The sequence below is a fragment of the Entelurus aequoreus genome, linkage group LG17 (genome assembly GCF_033978785.1).
Source record: "Entelurus aequoreus isolate RoL-2023_Sb linkage group LG17, RoL_Eaeq_v1.1, whole genome shotgun sequence".
Taxonomy (NCBI): domain Eukaryota; kingdom Metazoa; phylum Chordata; class Actinopteri; order Syngnathiformes; family Syngnathidae; genus Entelurus; species Entelurus aequoreus.
The window spans coordinates 36,474,255-36,488,095 of record NC_084747.1 but is presented as its reverse complement, the minus strand read 5'-3'; the positions used below and the strand labels follow the sequence as shown (position 1 = coordinate 36,488,095).

The 13,841-nt window shown below is 40.5% G+C and overlaps 1 protein-coding gene across 2 annotated transcripts in view; it reads left to right on the top strand.

Moving 5' to 3' along the window:
* LOC133632857 (calsenilin-like) overlaps positions 1-13,841 on the top strand; it is a 138,273-nt gene that overhangs the window by 60,634 nt on the left and 63,798 nt on the right. For both annotated transcript variants that reach the window (XM_062025613.1, XM_062025614.1), the window contains exon 2: positions 10,952-11,126. In XM_062025613.1, coding sequence (XP_061881597.1) covers positions 10,952-11,126 — 175 coding nt within the window. The remainder of the gene's footprint in view (positions 1-10,951; positions 11,127-13,841) is intronic.

Here is a 13,841-nt window from a genome sequence, read left to right as displayed (position 1 = left end):
TTAATCCACAGCGATCGTTCTGCCACACACTACCTCAATGCTAACGAGGGGAAATTACACATCAACAACTGTTGTTGGCTTTGAAAGTTAGGATTGCTCGTTTGCATCAAAACAGTGTTTTTTCTCACTACGATAGGGCGAAACCATCATTGGCCAGGCACTACCTACTGGTTTTTGGAGTATAAATATTTGGGGTTTTGGCACCAGCCGCTGGACTAGCTCTGACCAATCTAAGTCTATGAGCACAAACTAATGAAGCCTACTCGGATGAGCGGCGAAACGTCTTCTAAGACAAACCAAAAAGTCCAGCTGCGATCGATTGAATGCCCTGAGATGACTAGATCTGCTTTGTTTTTCAGCTGTTCAGCTTGTTGTTTTAATATGTCTGCCTCCTTTTTTGCAAAGCAGAGTTCCACTCAAGCAGCTTCAGCCTTTGCTCGTGCCCTTGCAGCAGCAGTGGATAAAGATGTACAAACCCTGTTTCCATATGAGTTGGGAAATTGTGTTAGATGTAAATATAAACGGAATACAATGATTTGCAAATCTTTTTCAACCCATATTCAATTGAATGCACTACAAAGACAAGATATTTGATGTTCAAACTCATAAACTTTATTTTTTTTTTGCAAATAATAATTAACTTAGTATTTCATGGCTGCAACATGTGCCAAAGTAGTTGGGAAAGGGCATGTTCACCACTGTGTTACATGGCCTTTCCTTTTAACAACACTCAGTAAACGTTTGGGAACTGAGGAGACACATTTTTTAAGCTTCTCAGGTGGAATTCGTTCCCATTCTTGCTTGATGTACAGCTTAAGTTGTTCAACAGTCCGGGGGTCTCCGTTGTGGTATTTTAGGCTTCATAATGCGCCACACATTTTCAATGGGAGACAGGTCTGGACTACAGGCAGGCCAGTCTAGTACCCGCACTCTTTTACTATGAAGCCACGTTGATGTAACACGTGGCTTGCTGAAATAAGCAGGGGCGTCCATGGTAACGTTGCTTGGATGGCAACATATGTTGCTCCAAAACCTGTATGTACCTTTCAGCATTAATGGCGCAGATGTGTAAGTTACCCATGTCTTGGGCACTAATACACCCCCATACCATCACAGATGCTGGCTTTTCAACTTTGCGCCTATAACAATCCGGATGGTTCTTTTCCTCTTTGGTCCGGAGGACACGACGTCCACAGTTTCCAAAAACAATTTGAAATGTGGACTCGTCAGACCACAGAACACTTTTCCACTTTGTATCAGTCCATCTTAGATGAGCTCAGGCCCAGCGAAGCCGACGGCGTTTCTGGGTGGTGTTGATAAACGGTTTTCGTCTTGCATAGGAGAGTTTTAACTTGCACTTACAGATGTAGCGACCAACTGTAGTTACTGACAGTGGGTTTCTGAAGTGTTCCTGAGCCCATGTGGTGATATCCTTTACACACTGATGTTGCTTGTTGATGCAGTACAGCCTGAGGGATCGAAGGTCACGGGCTTAGCTGCTTACGTGCAGTGATTTCTCCAGATTCTCTTAACCTTTTGATGATATTACGGACCGTTGATGGTGAAATCCCTAAATTCTTTGCAATAGCTGGTTGAGAAAGGTTTTTCTTAAACTGTTCAACAATTTGCTCACGCATTTGTTGACAAAGTGGTGACCCTCGCCCCATCCTTGTTTGTGAATCACTGAGCATTTCATGGAATCTACTTTTATACCCAATCATGGCACCCACCTGTTCCCAATTTGCCTGTTTACCTGTGGGATGTTCCAAATAAGTGTTTGATGAGCATTCCTCAACTTTATCAGTATTTATTGCCACCTTTCCCAACTTCTTTGTCACGTGTTGCTGGCATCAAATTCTAAAGTTAATGATTATTTGCAAAAAAAAAAAAAAGGTTTATCAGTTTGAACATCAAATATATTGTCTTTGTAGCATATTCAACTGAATATGGGTTGAAAATGATTTGCAAATCATTGTATTCCGTTTATATTTACATCTAACACAATTTCCCAACTCATATGGAAAAGGGGTTTGTACAACGACTACAATGTAAGGTACTTGAAACTTTTGATCTCGGCTCCCATAACTCTTATTTTGTGTCATCTTTAGTAGTTGCCATGGTTGACAAGCCTTCTGTGACTGTTGAAACACATGCAACTATGGAGCACCCTCCTGTTTTTCATGCAAGTTTTGATGTGATGGATGCCTTTTTGCTATTCTGCCCTCCCTGAATGTAGGTATTTAGTTTGGCAGATAGGTAAACAATCCTTCCAATTAGACGGAAAAACTTCCGGGTTGAGATTGTTTATTGATTGCCTCCAAATGAAATTCCTGTAGAACTAAGCACATAAAAGAGTGTTCATTAATACACATTAAATACCAAAAACATGTAAAAAAAAAAGAAAAAAAAAAGAAGTGTCAAATCGGCAGTAGTCTGATATGAGCAAAAACCAGCGACTGAAACTAAACAGTAAAAACGTTGGTACCTATCCCGCTAGATTGATGCTAACATGCAATGTATTTAAATGTAAAATTAGCATCTTAATCGCAATCTTGTTGCACACATCTATACAATGACATTTTGAGAGAACAAATTTGACATAAAACAGCATATCTTGAACTACTTACAGGCATATATTCTCCAAACTCTGTGGAAGTTAAGTTATGACTTCTGACTTTGTACTTTAGCTGAGCTCGCCTGCTTAACTGCATTGAATACTAACTCGCTACGGAAGCCTATTGCACCAAACTCAAACTTGAAATTTCAAACAAACAACATTTCCAATGTCATTCGAAAAACTGCCACGATGGGGCAGTAACCCTGTTAGTAAAATAGCTTTTTACCCAGTTTAAGACCAGCCCTCTGATGCCATACTGTACCGTTCTAATTTGTTAAATAAGATATTATGATTCATTGTGTCAAATGCTCTTGTTAGATCCATAAACACTGCAGCTGCACACTGTTTACCATCTATTGCTTTGGTAATCTCTTTCTTTATTTCCAATAATACCATCGATGTTGAAATGTTGGCTTTGGTTTCAAAGAGGGAAAGGGTCTGAAATGTCTTCAATACCCTTTTTTTCAGTTTCTGTTTCCATATCGCCTTCCGCCCGAATGCAGCTGGGATAGGCTCCAGCAAAAGGGACAAGTGAAAATGGATGGCATGGATATCAATTCAGTTACAATCAGGATTTACATGTATTCCCAATTTTCTTTATTTCCTCTTCTGCCATGTCCGTGAGGAACATCGAGCTGGGATTTCTTTATATCCTATGTCAGTTCTTAACTGACATAGGATCTGGAATACTTTCCTCCAGATTTGGAGGAAGTAGAAGCTTTTAACTACTTTGTTTATATTGTTATTTTTAAATTTTTTGTCTGAAAAGTATTTTTCCAGATGTTATTTAGGATGCCTCATGTTGCTCTCGTGTTATTTTTGTTCCATTATTTCCTACATGTTCGTAATATGCAAGTAAGCTTGTTTTGTACTTATTTTCTGCCTCGATATATAGATCAGGGGTCTCAAACATGCGGGCCAATTGCAGCCCGCCAGACGTTATTGTGCGGCCCCCACCTTAATATGAACGTTTAATGTTAGTGCGGCCCGCGAGTTTTATATGAATGGCGCTTGAGTTTTATATGAATGGCGCTTGACAGCGCTGTGTGCGGAGCTGAAGCATTCTTGTCAACCCTCCACCTTCACCCGTCAACAATACTGAGGACAACAGTATTGAAGACACGAGGTTTAGCATCCACTTTTTCTCCATACAAACAATGTGCTTGCACAGTCACATGTTGAATGCGGCTTCAGCAAACTGCTGCAATGCATACTTAGTCAACAGTCATACATGTCACACTGAGGGTGGCCGTATAAAAAAACTTTATCAATGTTACAAATATGCGCCACAATGTGAACCCACACCAAACAAGAATGACAAACACATTTTGGGAGAACATCCGCACCTAAACACAACATAAACACAACAGAACAAATACCCAGAATTCCTTCCTTCTACCGGGCTACAAGGAATCTACCAATCATGGTGTGGTATATGGCTCTCGAGGGCAGAATATTGACGTCACTTGCGTGATGCAAGCAGAGAAACGTTTTGCTGCTTTTCCACGAGACCCGCACACGCTCTTCCTCCCTCCCTCGCTCTCTCGCGTGCTCTCTCTCTCTCTCTCGCTCTCTTGCTCTCTCTCTCTCGCTCTCTCTCTCTCTCTCTCTCTCTCTCTCTCGCTCTCTCTCTCTCTCGCTCTCTGTCACTGTGTGTGTCTCTGTCGCTCCCGCCGGTCCGAGCAGGGGAGAGAGCAGTCCAGTAGCTTCCGAAAGAGCGAGCGACAATACAAAAGCGTGGTGCACTGGACCCCAGCGCTGATACTCTGGCAGAGAGTCGCTGGGCGAATCGGACGTGTCGTGATCGGGGCTAATTGTGCTACCGTAACTGTAAACTCCACAGCGAGCCCCCCCGCTCCCGTTGGCTCCAGACAAAGACGATTTTTGTTATTTGGGTCCAAAATACCCCTGCGTTAGTGGAAAAGCGGCAAGTGAGTGAAAGCGAGAGAAACGTTGCCATGGAGACGAGGGTTGTCTTACGTGCCTGGCTGCAGTCACACCGCGACACCTGTCCGTCATTAATAAAGTCCCCGATAACCTGGACCAATTCAAACCGTTATGTTTTTTTTATTGTTTAATTTGTATTGCCTCACACGATGAACACTACATATATTTTCATATGACGCCATATAACACTCCGGGAGCTGTCACGCCAAATTTCTTCCCCCTACAAACCCCCCCCCCCCCCCCTCGCCATTTACTTCCGTGGTCATGTTTCCTCTTACGTCATTGACAGCGATCGATAGCACTTCGGCTTTGACTGCCCGTCGCTGGAAGAATACTTCGTCTTTGACAGCTGCTGGAATCTGTAGAAATCGATTTTTTTTTTTTTTTTTTGTACAGGCGCGAAACAGGACAGTCGCGTGCCGGTTAAGGACCCCCGGCAACTTTGTGACTTTATTGGACGCAGCCCCGGAAGTAAATGGGGGGGGGGGGGGGGGGGGGGAGGTTTTTGTAGGGGGAAGAAATTTGGCGTGACAGCGCCGTCACTTTTTCCCGGTACTTTCCGCCGACCGCCTTGTTGCTGTCGGGAGGAAAAGACGACACACATTGCGGAAATAACATTATTCTCCGTGCGTCGACTAAATACAAATATATTCCACAACCCCAAACATGTCTTTTTCAAAGCATGCAGTGAAGAGAAAGGTTAGTGATGAACAAAGACAATTCCAGGAAAAGTGGGAGATGCAATATTTCTTTGTTGAGCACAGGGGCACCCCAACGTGTCTTATTTGCACAGAGAAAGTTGCGATGCACAAGAAATACAATTTAAAACCTCATTATACAACTAGACATGCTGAGGAGTATGCAAAATACCAGGGAGATGAGGGAGTGAACCGGGTTGCACATCATGTGTATGTGTATATATTGTTGCTGACTGGAGAAATCAAATTATTATTGTTAGAATAGAATAGAATAGAAAGTACTTTATTGATCCCTGGGGGAAATTCAGCACCACAGTTCGCTCACAATAGACAAGAATAACAATAAATAATATAATATATATAATATTTTATATATAAAGTTAAAGTTAAAGTTAAAGTACCAATGATTGTCACACACACACTAGGTGTGGTGACATTTGTCCTCTGCATTTGACCCATCCCCTTGATCACCCCCTGGGAGGTGAGGGGAGCAGTGGGCAGCAGCGGTATATAACATATAAATAATATGAATATATACTACATATACTCTACATTTAAGTGCAGTCAAGGAACATATGCATTATACAGTCTGATGGCTGTCGGTATGAAGGACTTCCTGTGTCGTTCCGTGTTGCATTTTGGGAGTCTGAGCCTTCCACTGAATGTGCTCATTCTACCCGCAAGGTCCAAGTGTAGTGGGTGGGAGGTGTTGTCCATAATGGCTAGGAGTTTTGCTAGACTTCTCCTCTCTTGTTATTACTTATGACTGATTTATTTACTTGATTCTCATTTTGTTCATTTATATTTTGATTTTATTTTGTGTTGAAAATAAACATAAAGACATTTAAAAATAATTTTTTTAAGAAATATTTTCTTTCGGCCCAGCCTCACCCAGACTCTGCATCCAGTGGCCCCCCGGCAAATTGAGTTTGAGACCCCTGTTATAAAGCATCATGAACGTGTTTAAACATTTACCATACTGTATGCTACATCATTTTCACTGAACACGTTGTCCCAGTTTTGCTTTTCTAGATCATTCTTAAAAACAATCATACTTTTCTTTGTGCATAGTCTTTAAAGTGTTTTTATTCGTCTGTGTTCCTCTTCCTGTAGTTTCTGTCTTAGATTGTTGAAACTGGTAGATGGTCACTGATGTCGATTATTAGCAGGCCACATGTGGTATTATTATCAAAATTACGAGTAGAAAATATTATCAATAAGCGTGGCACAGTGTCCTGTGATTCTGCTTGGTCTTGTAGTTTTAGGATATACACTTGTGCTATTTATTGTATCTATGAAGTCATCATTGGTATTTTACTTATCATGGTTCAAAAGGTCAATGTTGAAGTTCCTACATAAGAAAATTACCTTTTGACAGATTTAAAGCTATGTCTAAGTTCATTAATATGTTAATAAAAATGTTTTTTTGTCTCAAAGAGGGAAAACTCGCCGTTGTCTGTCCTAGAATAAACTACAATACTGCTTTCTGTGATAAATACTGTAGATATTGCAGATTTTTATAAGGAGACAGCAAATTTAGGGTTCGGGTGTTCCAAAACCTCTCTTTAGGTTAAGACTGATTATAAGGTTGCCCAAGCATAGGATTAATTTTAATTGGTCCGAGTGAAATGTTGTAAGGTAGTTTGTTGATCATCAACAGTTTTTTGGGATTTTGTGAGTTTTTTGGGCAATTGTTTTTATTTTGATTATGTTTATCTGACCATCCATTTGAAATGATATGTGCATTGATTCTCACGTGTAAGTTTATTTACATTTAGAGACGAGAGGTGATATCCGACCTTAAGTTTGGTCCCTGGACATGCATGTGTGAATGTCCCATGTGAAGACATGTGCCTGTCTCGTCACTCAGGACCCACTTGGGTTAATGCCCCTAAAAAGCATTGTATATTGTACATTTTACATCTATAAACCTTGTATTTTATACATGAACAGTTCTCATATGTAAGTTAAAAAACACATTCATACGCTGGCCACATTTAGAGTAAAAGCTGAATTAATATTTTTTGAATTTATGCATTTTAGCTGAAAAGGAAACAAAAAACGTGACAAAACTCTGAAAGAAGTTGTGTCAAAAGATGATATTCCCCATTCCCTGGTCCTTTAAGGCTCTTTGAGGAAAATATTACCAGATTTTCCAGACTATAAGGCGCACTAAAAATCCTTTTTTCCCCTCAAAACCTTATAACCGTATAGTGCGCCTAATGTAAGGAATACGTTGGGTTGAGCTTACCCACCTCAAAGCTATTTTATTTGGTACATGGAATAATGATAAGTGTGATCAGTAGATGGCAGTCAAACATAGGAGATACGTGTATATTGGCACTATGATGGCAATATGTCCCAAGTAAACAACACCAACATTTTAAATGTTCCATTGATAATATAGAACATTACACACGGCGCTCAAAAATCTATCAAAATGTTTTAGTACGACTTTGGTAAGCTATGAAGCCGCACAGCTTGAAGGATTGTCTGCACATTAAACATACAAGTATTAATATGGTGTGTGTATAAGGTAAGATATTATCTGGCGTTTTGTTTCGCAGTATTATGCAAAAGCTACTTTTCTTACCTTCTGGTACCTGCTGATCTGTATTTGGGATCTGCGTAAATCCTGAAAAATTGCGCGCGTCCGCGCCCATGGCGTAGTTGATAAGCTTCTTCTTTTTCTATATCTTCTTGTTATGTGACATTCATCCTCCGCTGTTGTCATTTTTCTCGTGTAAAGTTCTTACTTATATCTGTCAGTAAACGCGCCATGAAAGCGCTAAAACATACCGGTATAGTGAGGTTACATTATTCACCCAAGGAACTTTAGTTATTAGAGAATTCCGGTTGGACGTTTTTTCACGGGACACATTTCCGGTGTGGTTGTTTCCGGATGAGGAGATGCTGCTCCGTTATTGATTTAAGTAAAGTCTGAATGTCATTAAAACAGTTAGCTCCATCTTTTGACACTTCTTCCACTCCCGTCCTTGCACGCTACACCGCTACAACAAAGATGACGGGGAGAAGACGCTGAGACACGTAAATAAGACCGCCCGAGTGCAGCTGGGATAGGCTCCAGCACCCACGCAACCCCAAGAGGTATAAAATGGATGGATGGATGAAAATAGCTAATATGATTGTATTACTGCAGTGACCAGAATGTATGACAATCCCTCAGCATCCGTCCAAGTTACTGAGTGAGTGTGTGAGTGACAGGTAGAAAACCTTTGATTTGCTTGGTTTGGCGCCACCTACTGGTGTAAATCTCTCTACCCTGAGTGCAAGATGACCTGTCTTATCCTCAGGTCAATACACTGTATCGATATACACCAGCCTGAACAACACGGCAGGAGGAAACAAGCAAGAGCCTTCAAATGTCAATATTCTGCACTCTGACTCTTTAGGAGAGAAAAATACGGTCTTGTATTTGGTTCAATATGGCAACATTTACTAACGCAATATTATGAGTTATGCAGCCTTAACTGAATATTTGGCTCATTACCTACATGTATGCAAGACTCAAAGTGTTGGGCCAGCGAGTGTCTGTTGTCATAGCGTTCTGGGCAGCATTTTGCCTTACTCGAAGAAAAATGCCCTTTTTTTGCGTTGTTTTTTAACCGTTCAAAATACAAAAAGGATAAAAGTTTCTTAAAAATTCCTCGAGGTAATCAATAAGGGTGAAAAAGTGCAAGATTTTACAAAAAACGACCAAAAAAAGTGGCACACACTCCAGTCCAGTCTAAATAAAAGAACTCAAATGCGACCAAAACCCAAAAGATTTAAGCTTTTACCAAAGGCAGAAATCAGAAATGAAGATTTTAGTACTTACTCAACGTTAAGATCTATAGTTATATTTTGATAAAGATGGGGAAAAACCTTGAAATCACTGGACAAATCTTTTTTTTTGATAACATATAGCAGACCTGGGCAAATTAAGGCCAAATTAAGCTTTTCAATCTGGCCTGCCGTACATTCCAAAATCATTTTGTTAGATCTTTAAGATGGAAACTGTAGCTTCCGTTATGATGTGCAGTGATATTTTCAAATGGCCATAAGTCTTGAACTAAACAAAGTATTTCAATGGTTGGAATCTCTGCTTTTGCATGATATACTAGTTACTATGGTCATATACATCACAGCAGCTCAGACGAGGCACCAAGCAGGGTGGGTGGGGAGCGTTTCCACAGAGTTTTTCCAGAGCGGCCAGCCTGAAATGCGGGTGCCAGCGACAGACGTAGAAGGAGATTTTGACAGCAAAGTTTTATATGCACACTACCGTTCAAAAGTTTGGGGTCACATTGAAATGTCCTTACTTTTGAAGGAAAAGCACTGTACTTTTCAATGAAGATAACTTTAAACTAGTCTTAACTTTAAAGAAATACACTCTATACATTGCTAATGTGGTAAATGACCATTCTAGCTGCAAATGTCTGGTTTTTGGTGCAATATCTACATAGGTGTATAGAGGCCCACTTCCAGCAACTATCACTCCAGTGTTCTAATGGTACAATGTGTTTGCTCATTGGCTCAGAAGGCTAATTGATGATTAGAAAACCCTTGTGCAATCATGTTCACACATCTGAAAACAGTTTAGCTCGTTACAGAAGCTACAAAACTGACCTTCCTTTGAGCAGATTGAGTTTCTGGAGCATCACATTTTGAGGGGTCAATTAAACGCTCAAAATGGCCAGAAAAAGAGAACTTTCATCTGAAACTCGACAGTCTATTTTTGTTCTTAGAAATGAAGGCTATTCCACAAAATTGTTTGGGTGACCCCAAACTTTTGAACGGTAGTATATATATATCTCAGATATATACATCAGATATATATGTATATATATCAGATCGTAGGTGGGTTTTTTTACGGTATGCATTTTTGCTGCGTTTCGCTTGGTTATAAAATGTCTATCGAGAGGGAGTGTGACGTTCATATGTTGTCAATATTCAGTGTTTTATCGTTGGTAGTTAATACTGTAAATCTTTATTTTCATGTAAATTTTGGGTGTCTTATTTAGTAGAAACATTTTAAATTCCATTCTGTTTTTTAAGGCGGTCTGTTTTTAGCTTTCAATCAGACATTTTTGTGAGGTTTAGTATTAGTGCTCCTAAAAATAGATGTACCCGGCCCCCAGACACATTTTTTTCTCTAAGTTTGGCCCCCAGAGTGAAAATAGGCCAGGCCTGACGTATAGGGATAGAAGGTTGATTGTGGCCCTAGTGTGTGAATATGAGTGTGAATGTTGTCTGTCCATCTGTGTTGGCCCTGCGATGAGGTGGCGACTTGTCCAGGGTGTACCCCGCCTTCCGCCAGAGTGCCGCTGGGATGGGCTCCAGCACCCCCGCGACCCCGAGATGGACAAGCCGTAGAAAATGGATGGGTATAGGGATAGATTCCATTGCATAGTTTTTATTTTTGCATGCATCTACTTTTTAACGGTAAGGTCTATTCCCCTTGCGTACGCAGATAGTTCGCACTTTCGTTTGCTGCACAGTAGCCATGTTGGTTTGGTGGCGCACCACTTAGTTTACTTTTGTTCAAAAGTCTTGTGAATACAACCTATTAGTGAAATAACTTCAGGTCATAGGCCTCCTTGGCTTCCTTCCATTTCCATATTGACCTGAACTCTGTCTGTCTGTCTGTGTCTTCTTCCTACCTCCCCACCTCCCATGTTTCCTGCAGGCTGATGGTAAAGTGGTTGACGGCAGCCTACTGGGAGATGCCAATGGCGTGGAACCTGCTCCAGGCAGAGGCAAGGATTCCGGGAAGTGGCAGAAGCCCAGGTTTTCCCGCAAAGCCTTGATGAAATGTTGCCTGGTCAAATGGATTATTTCCAGCACGCAGCCACAGGACAAAGGTGAGTAGGACGGACTAGCCTGTGTGTTACACGGGTAGATGACTTGATTTCATGGCGACTGCACGACATGTGTGACTAACAGTATTCCGATTGATCCGACAATCGATTTGCTGGAGTTTCCATGATCGTCTGTGTTCCCAGAAGGGGGGAGTATCTCGCAAGCGGCTCATTTGACCTCAGGGTCAAGTACCTTGGGGATCATTTATGGCCGTTTAACAAATTGCCTCTCCTCCGCTATAGTCTACTTCTTGTCTTGTCATTAATCTTCACATAAACATTTACTGTCAGAGCTCTTTTTTTATTTCATCCACTCTGAGCTTCGCTTCATTAGCTTAGTGCCCCACCTAGTGGTCTAAAGTATCCAATTACTTGTTTGGCCGTGGCAGGAGAAAACCCTTGCTTAAATTTTTAACTCCTAGATTTCTATCATTTCTACTACCTTATTCATACCCTCTCTTCTCTCATTACCGCCATTAATTTCTATTTCTATTTTTATTTGTATTTCATTCACTCAATATAAAATATAAACAATCGATACCACATTAAAAATAAATCATAAATGAAAAGGAGCAGAAAGTGCTATGAACTTATAATATCTGCCCCCTATTCACACAAACACAACATTCGCTGTTATATTCCGAGACCTATTAAGGCCATATTTCTATTTCATAACATAACATTAATAAAAACATCAGCTTACTCATAGTCCTATCTTTTTATCATCATGATTTTTACCTTTTTTTTTAATACAGATAGAGATTTACATTGTTTAGTTCTACTGTCTAGTTTGGTCCATTAACTAACACTGTTGATTGAAATGCATCTTTCCATTAAAACTGTTCTAAAATTAGATAAAAAAAAAAAAAATCAGGTCCTTTTGGATTATAAATACTTTCTCATTTTACAAATTAGTTTTGAATGTTGTTTGATATAATTTTTCTATGTGTTTTATACATCATTTTTGGAATATTGTACTTTACCAGTTTTTTAAATTTCAATACGTTTAACTGTTTAAATATTGGGTTCCACGTATCCATTTCCACTAATGACTCTTACAGCTCTCTTCTGTAGAAGGAAGACTGTTTTCATTCATTTTTTAGTTTCACTTGTCTTTTTTCGTGTTTCCTTTTATTTTCTCTGCCTAAATGATATAATAATGTAACCGATAATGTAATGTAACCACTGCACAAGCTACATATAGATAACACGGTAGGGTAGGATTACCTCCTCGAAGTCACACAATTACCATGTATGGCCATAGATCTCAGTACAGGACGGCGTGGCGAAGTTGGTAGAGTGGCCGTGCCAGCAATCGGAGTGTTGCTGGTTACTGGGGTTCAATCCCCACCTTCTACCATCCAAGTCACATCCGTTGTGTCCTTGGGCAAGACACTTCACCCTTGCTCCTGATGGCTGCTGGTTAGCGCCTTGCATGGCAGCTCCCGCCATCAGTGTGTGAATGTGTGTGTGAATGGATGAATGTGGAAATACTGTCAAAGCGCTTTGAGTACCTTGAAGGTAGAAAAAGCGCTATACAAGTATACCCATTTATCATTATCATTCTTGCCAAAGTCCCAGTAACAGGTTGGCCGTCATTGAACTTTGTCAGCCAGCTGTTCTGTTGCTAGTGTACATACAGTAAGTAATGTGCTGTCTTCTGTGCTTTCTGCTGGATTGACCCAACCTCGTCTGTAAAGTTGTCGGGTGCTGTTCCCCAAAATTGTAGTATTGACATTCTGTTACTACATCAATACCCATTTATCTTTTTTACACACCTTGTCAGCCTTTTCTACTGCACAATACCTATACTCGCAGTTGCCACCAATAGCAGGCACAATAGGGAATTAGTTCTAGCCGATGGGGTTTCCAAGAGTGCCAAGCTGATACTATATGGCACCTGTGTCAGACTCATAGCCCGGGGGCCAGATCTGGCCCTACACATCGTTTTACAGTGCATCCGGAACGTATTCACAAAGCTTCACTTTTTCCACATTTTGCTATGATACAGCCTTATTCCAAAATGGAATAAATTAATTTCTGTCCTCAAAACTCTAAGCACAATACCCCCTAATTATAATGTGACATTTTTTGTTTTAATTTAGCAAATGTATTAAAAATAAAAAACAAAAAAATGTACATATGTACATAAGTATTCAGAAACTTTGCTCAATACATTGTTGACGCGCCGTTGGCAGCAATTATCAGCCTCAAGTCCTTTTGAATACGAAATTTAAAATTGCTCTTTTGAAGCTCCATCAGATTAGATGGGAAGCGGTAGTTTTCATCCAGGATGTCTCTGTATATTGCTGCATTCATCTTTCCCTCTATCCTGACTAGTCTCCTAGTTCCTGCAGCTTAAAAACATCCCCAGAGCATGATGCTGCCACCACTCTGCTTCACTGTAGGGATGGTATTGGCCTGGTGATGAGCGGTGCCTGGTTTACACCAAACATGACGCCTGGCATTCACGCCAAAGCGTTCAATCTTTGTCTCAACAGATCATGGATTTTTGTTTCTGATGGTCGAGAGTCTTTCAGGTGTATTTTAGCAAACTTTTTTTTTTACCAAGAAATTACTTCCGTCTGGCCACTTTACCATACAGGTCTCATTGGTGGATTGTTGCAGGGATTGTTGTCGTTCTGGAAGGTTCTTTCGCCATAAAGTAACACAGTAGCTCTGACAGAATGACCATCGGGTTCTTGGTCACCTCCCAGA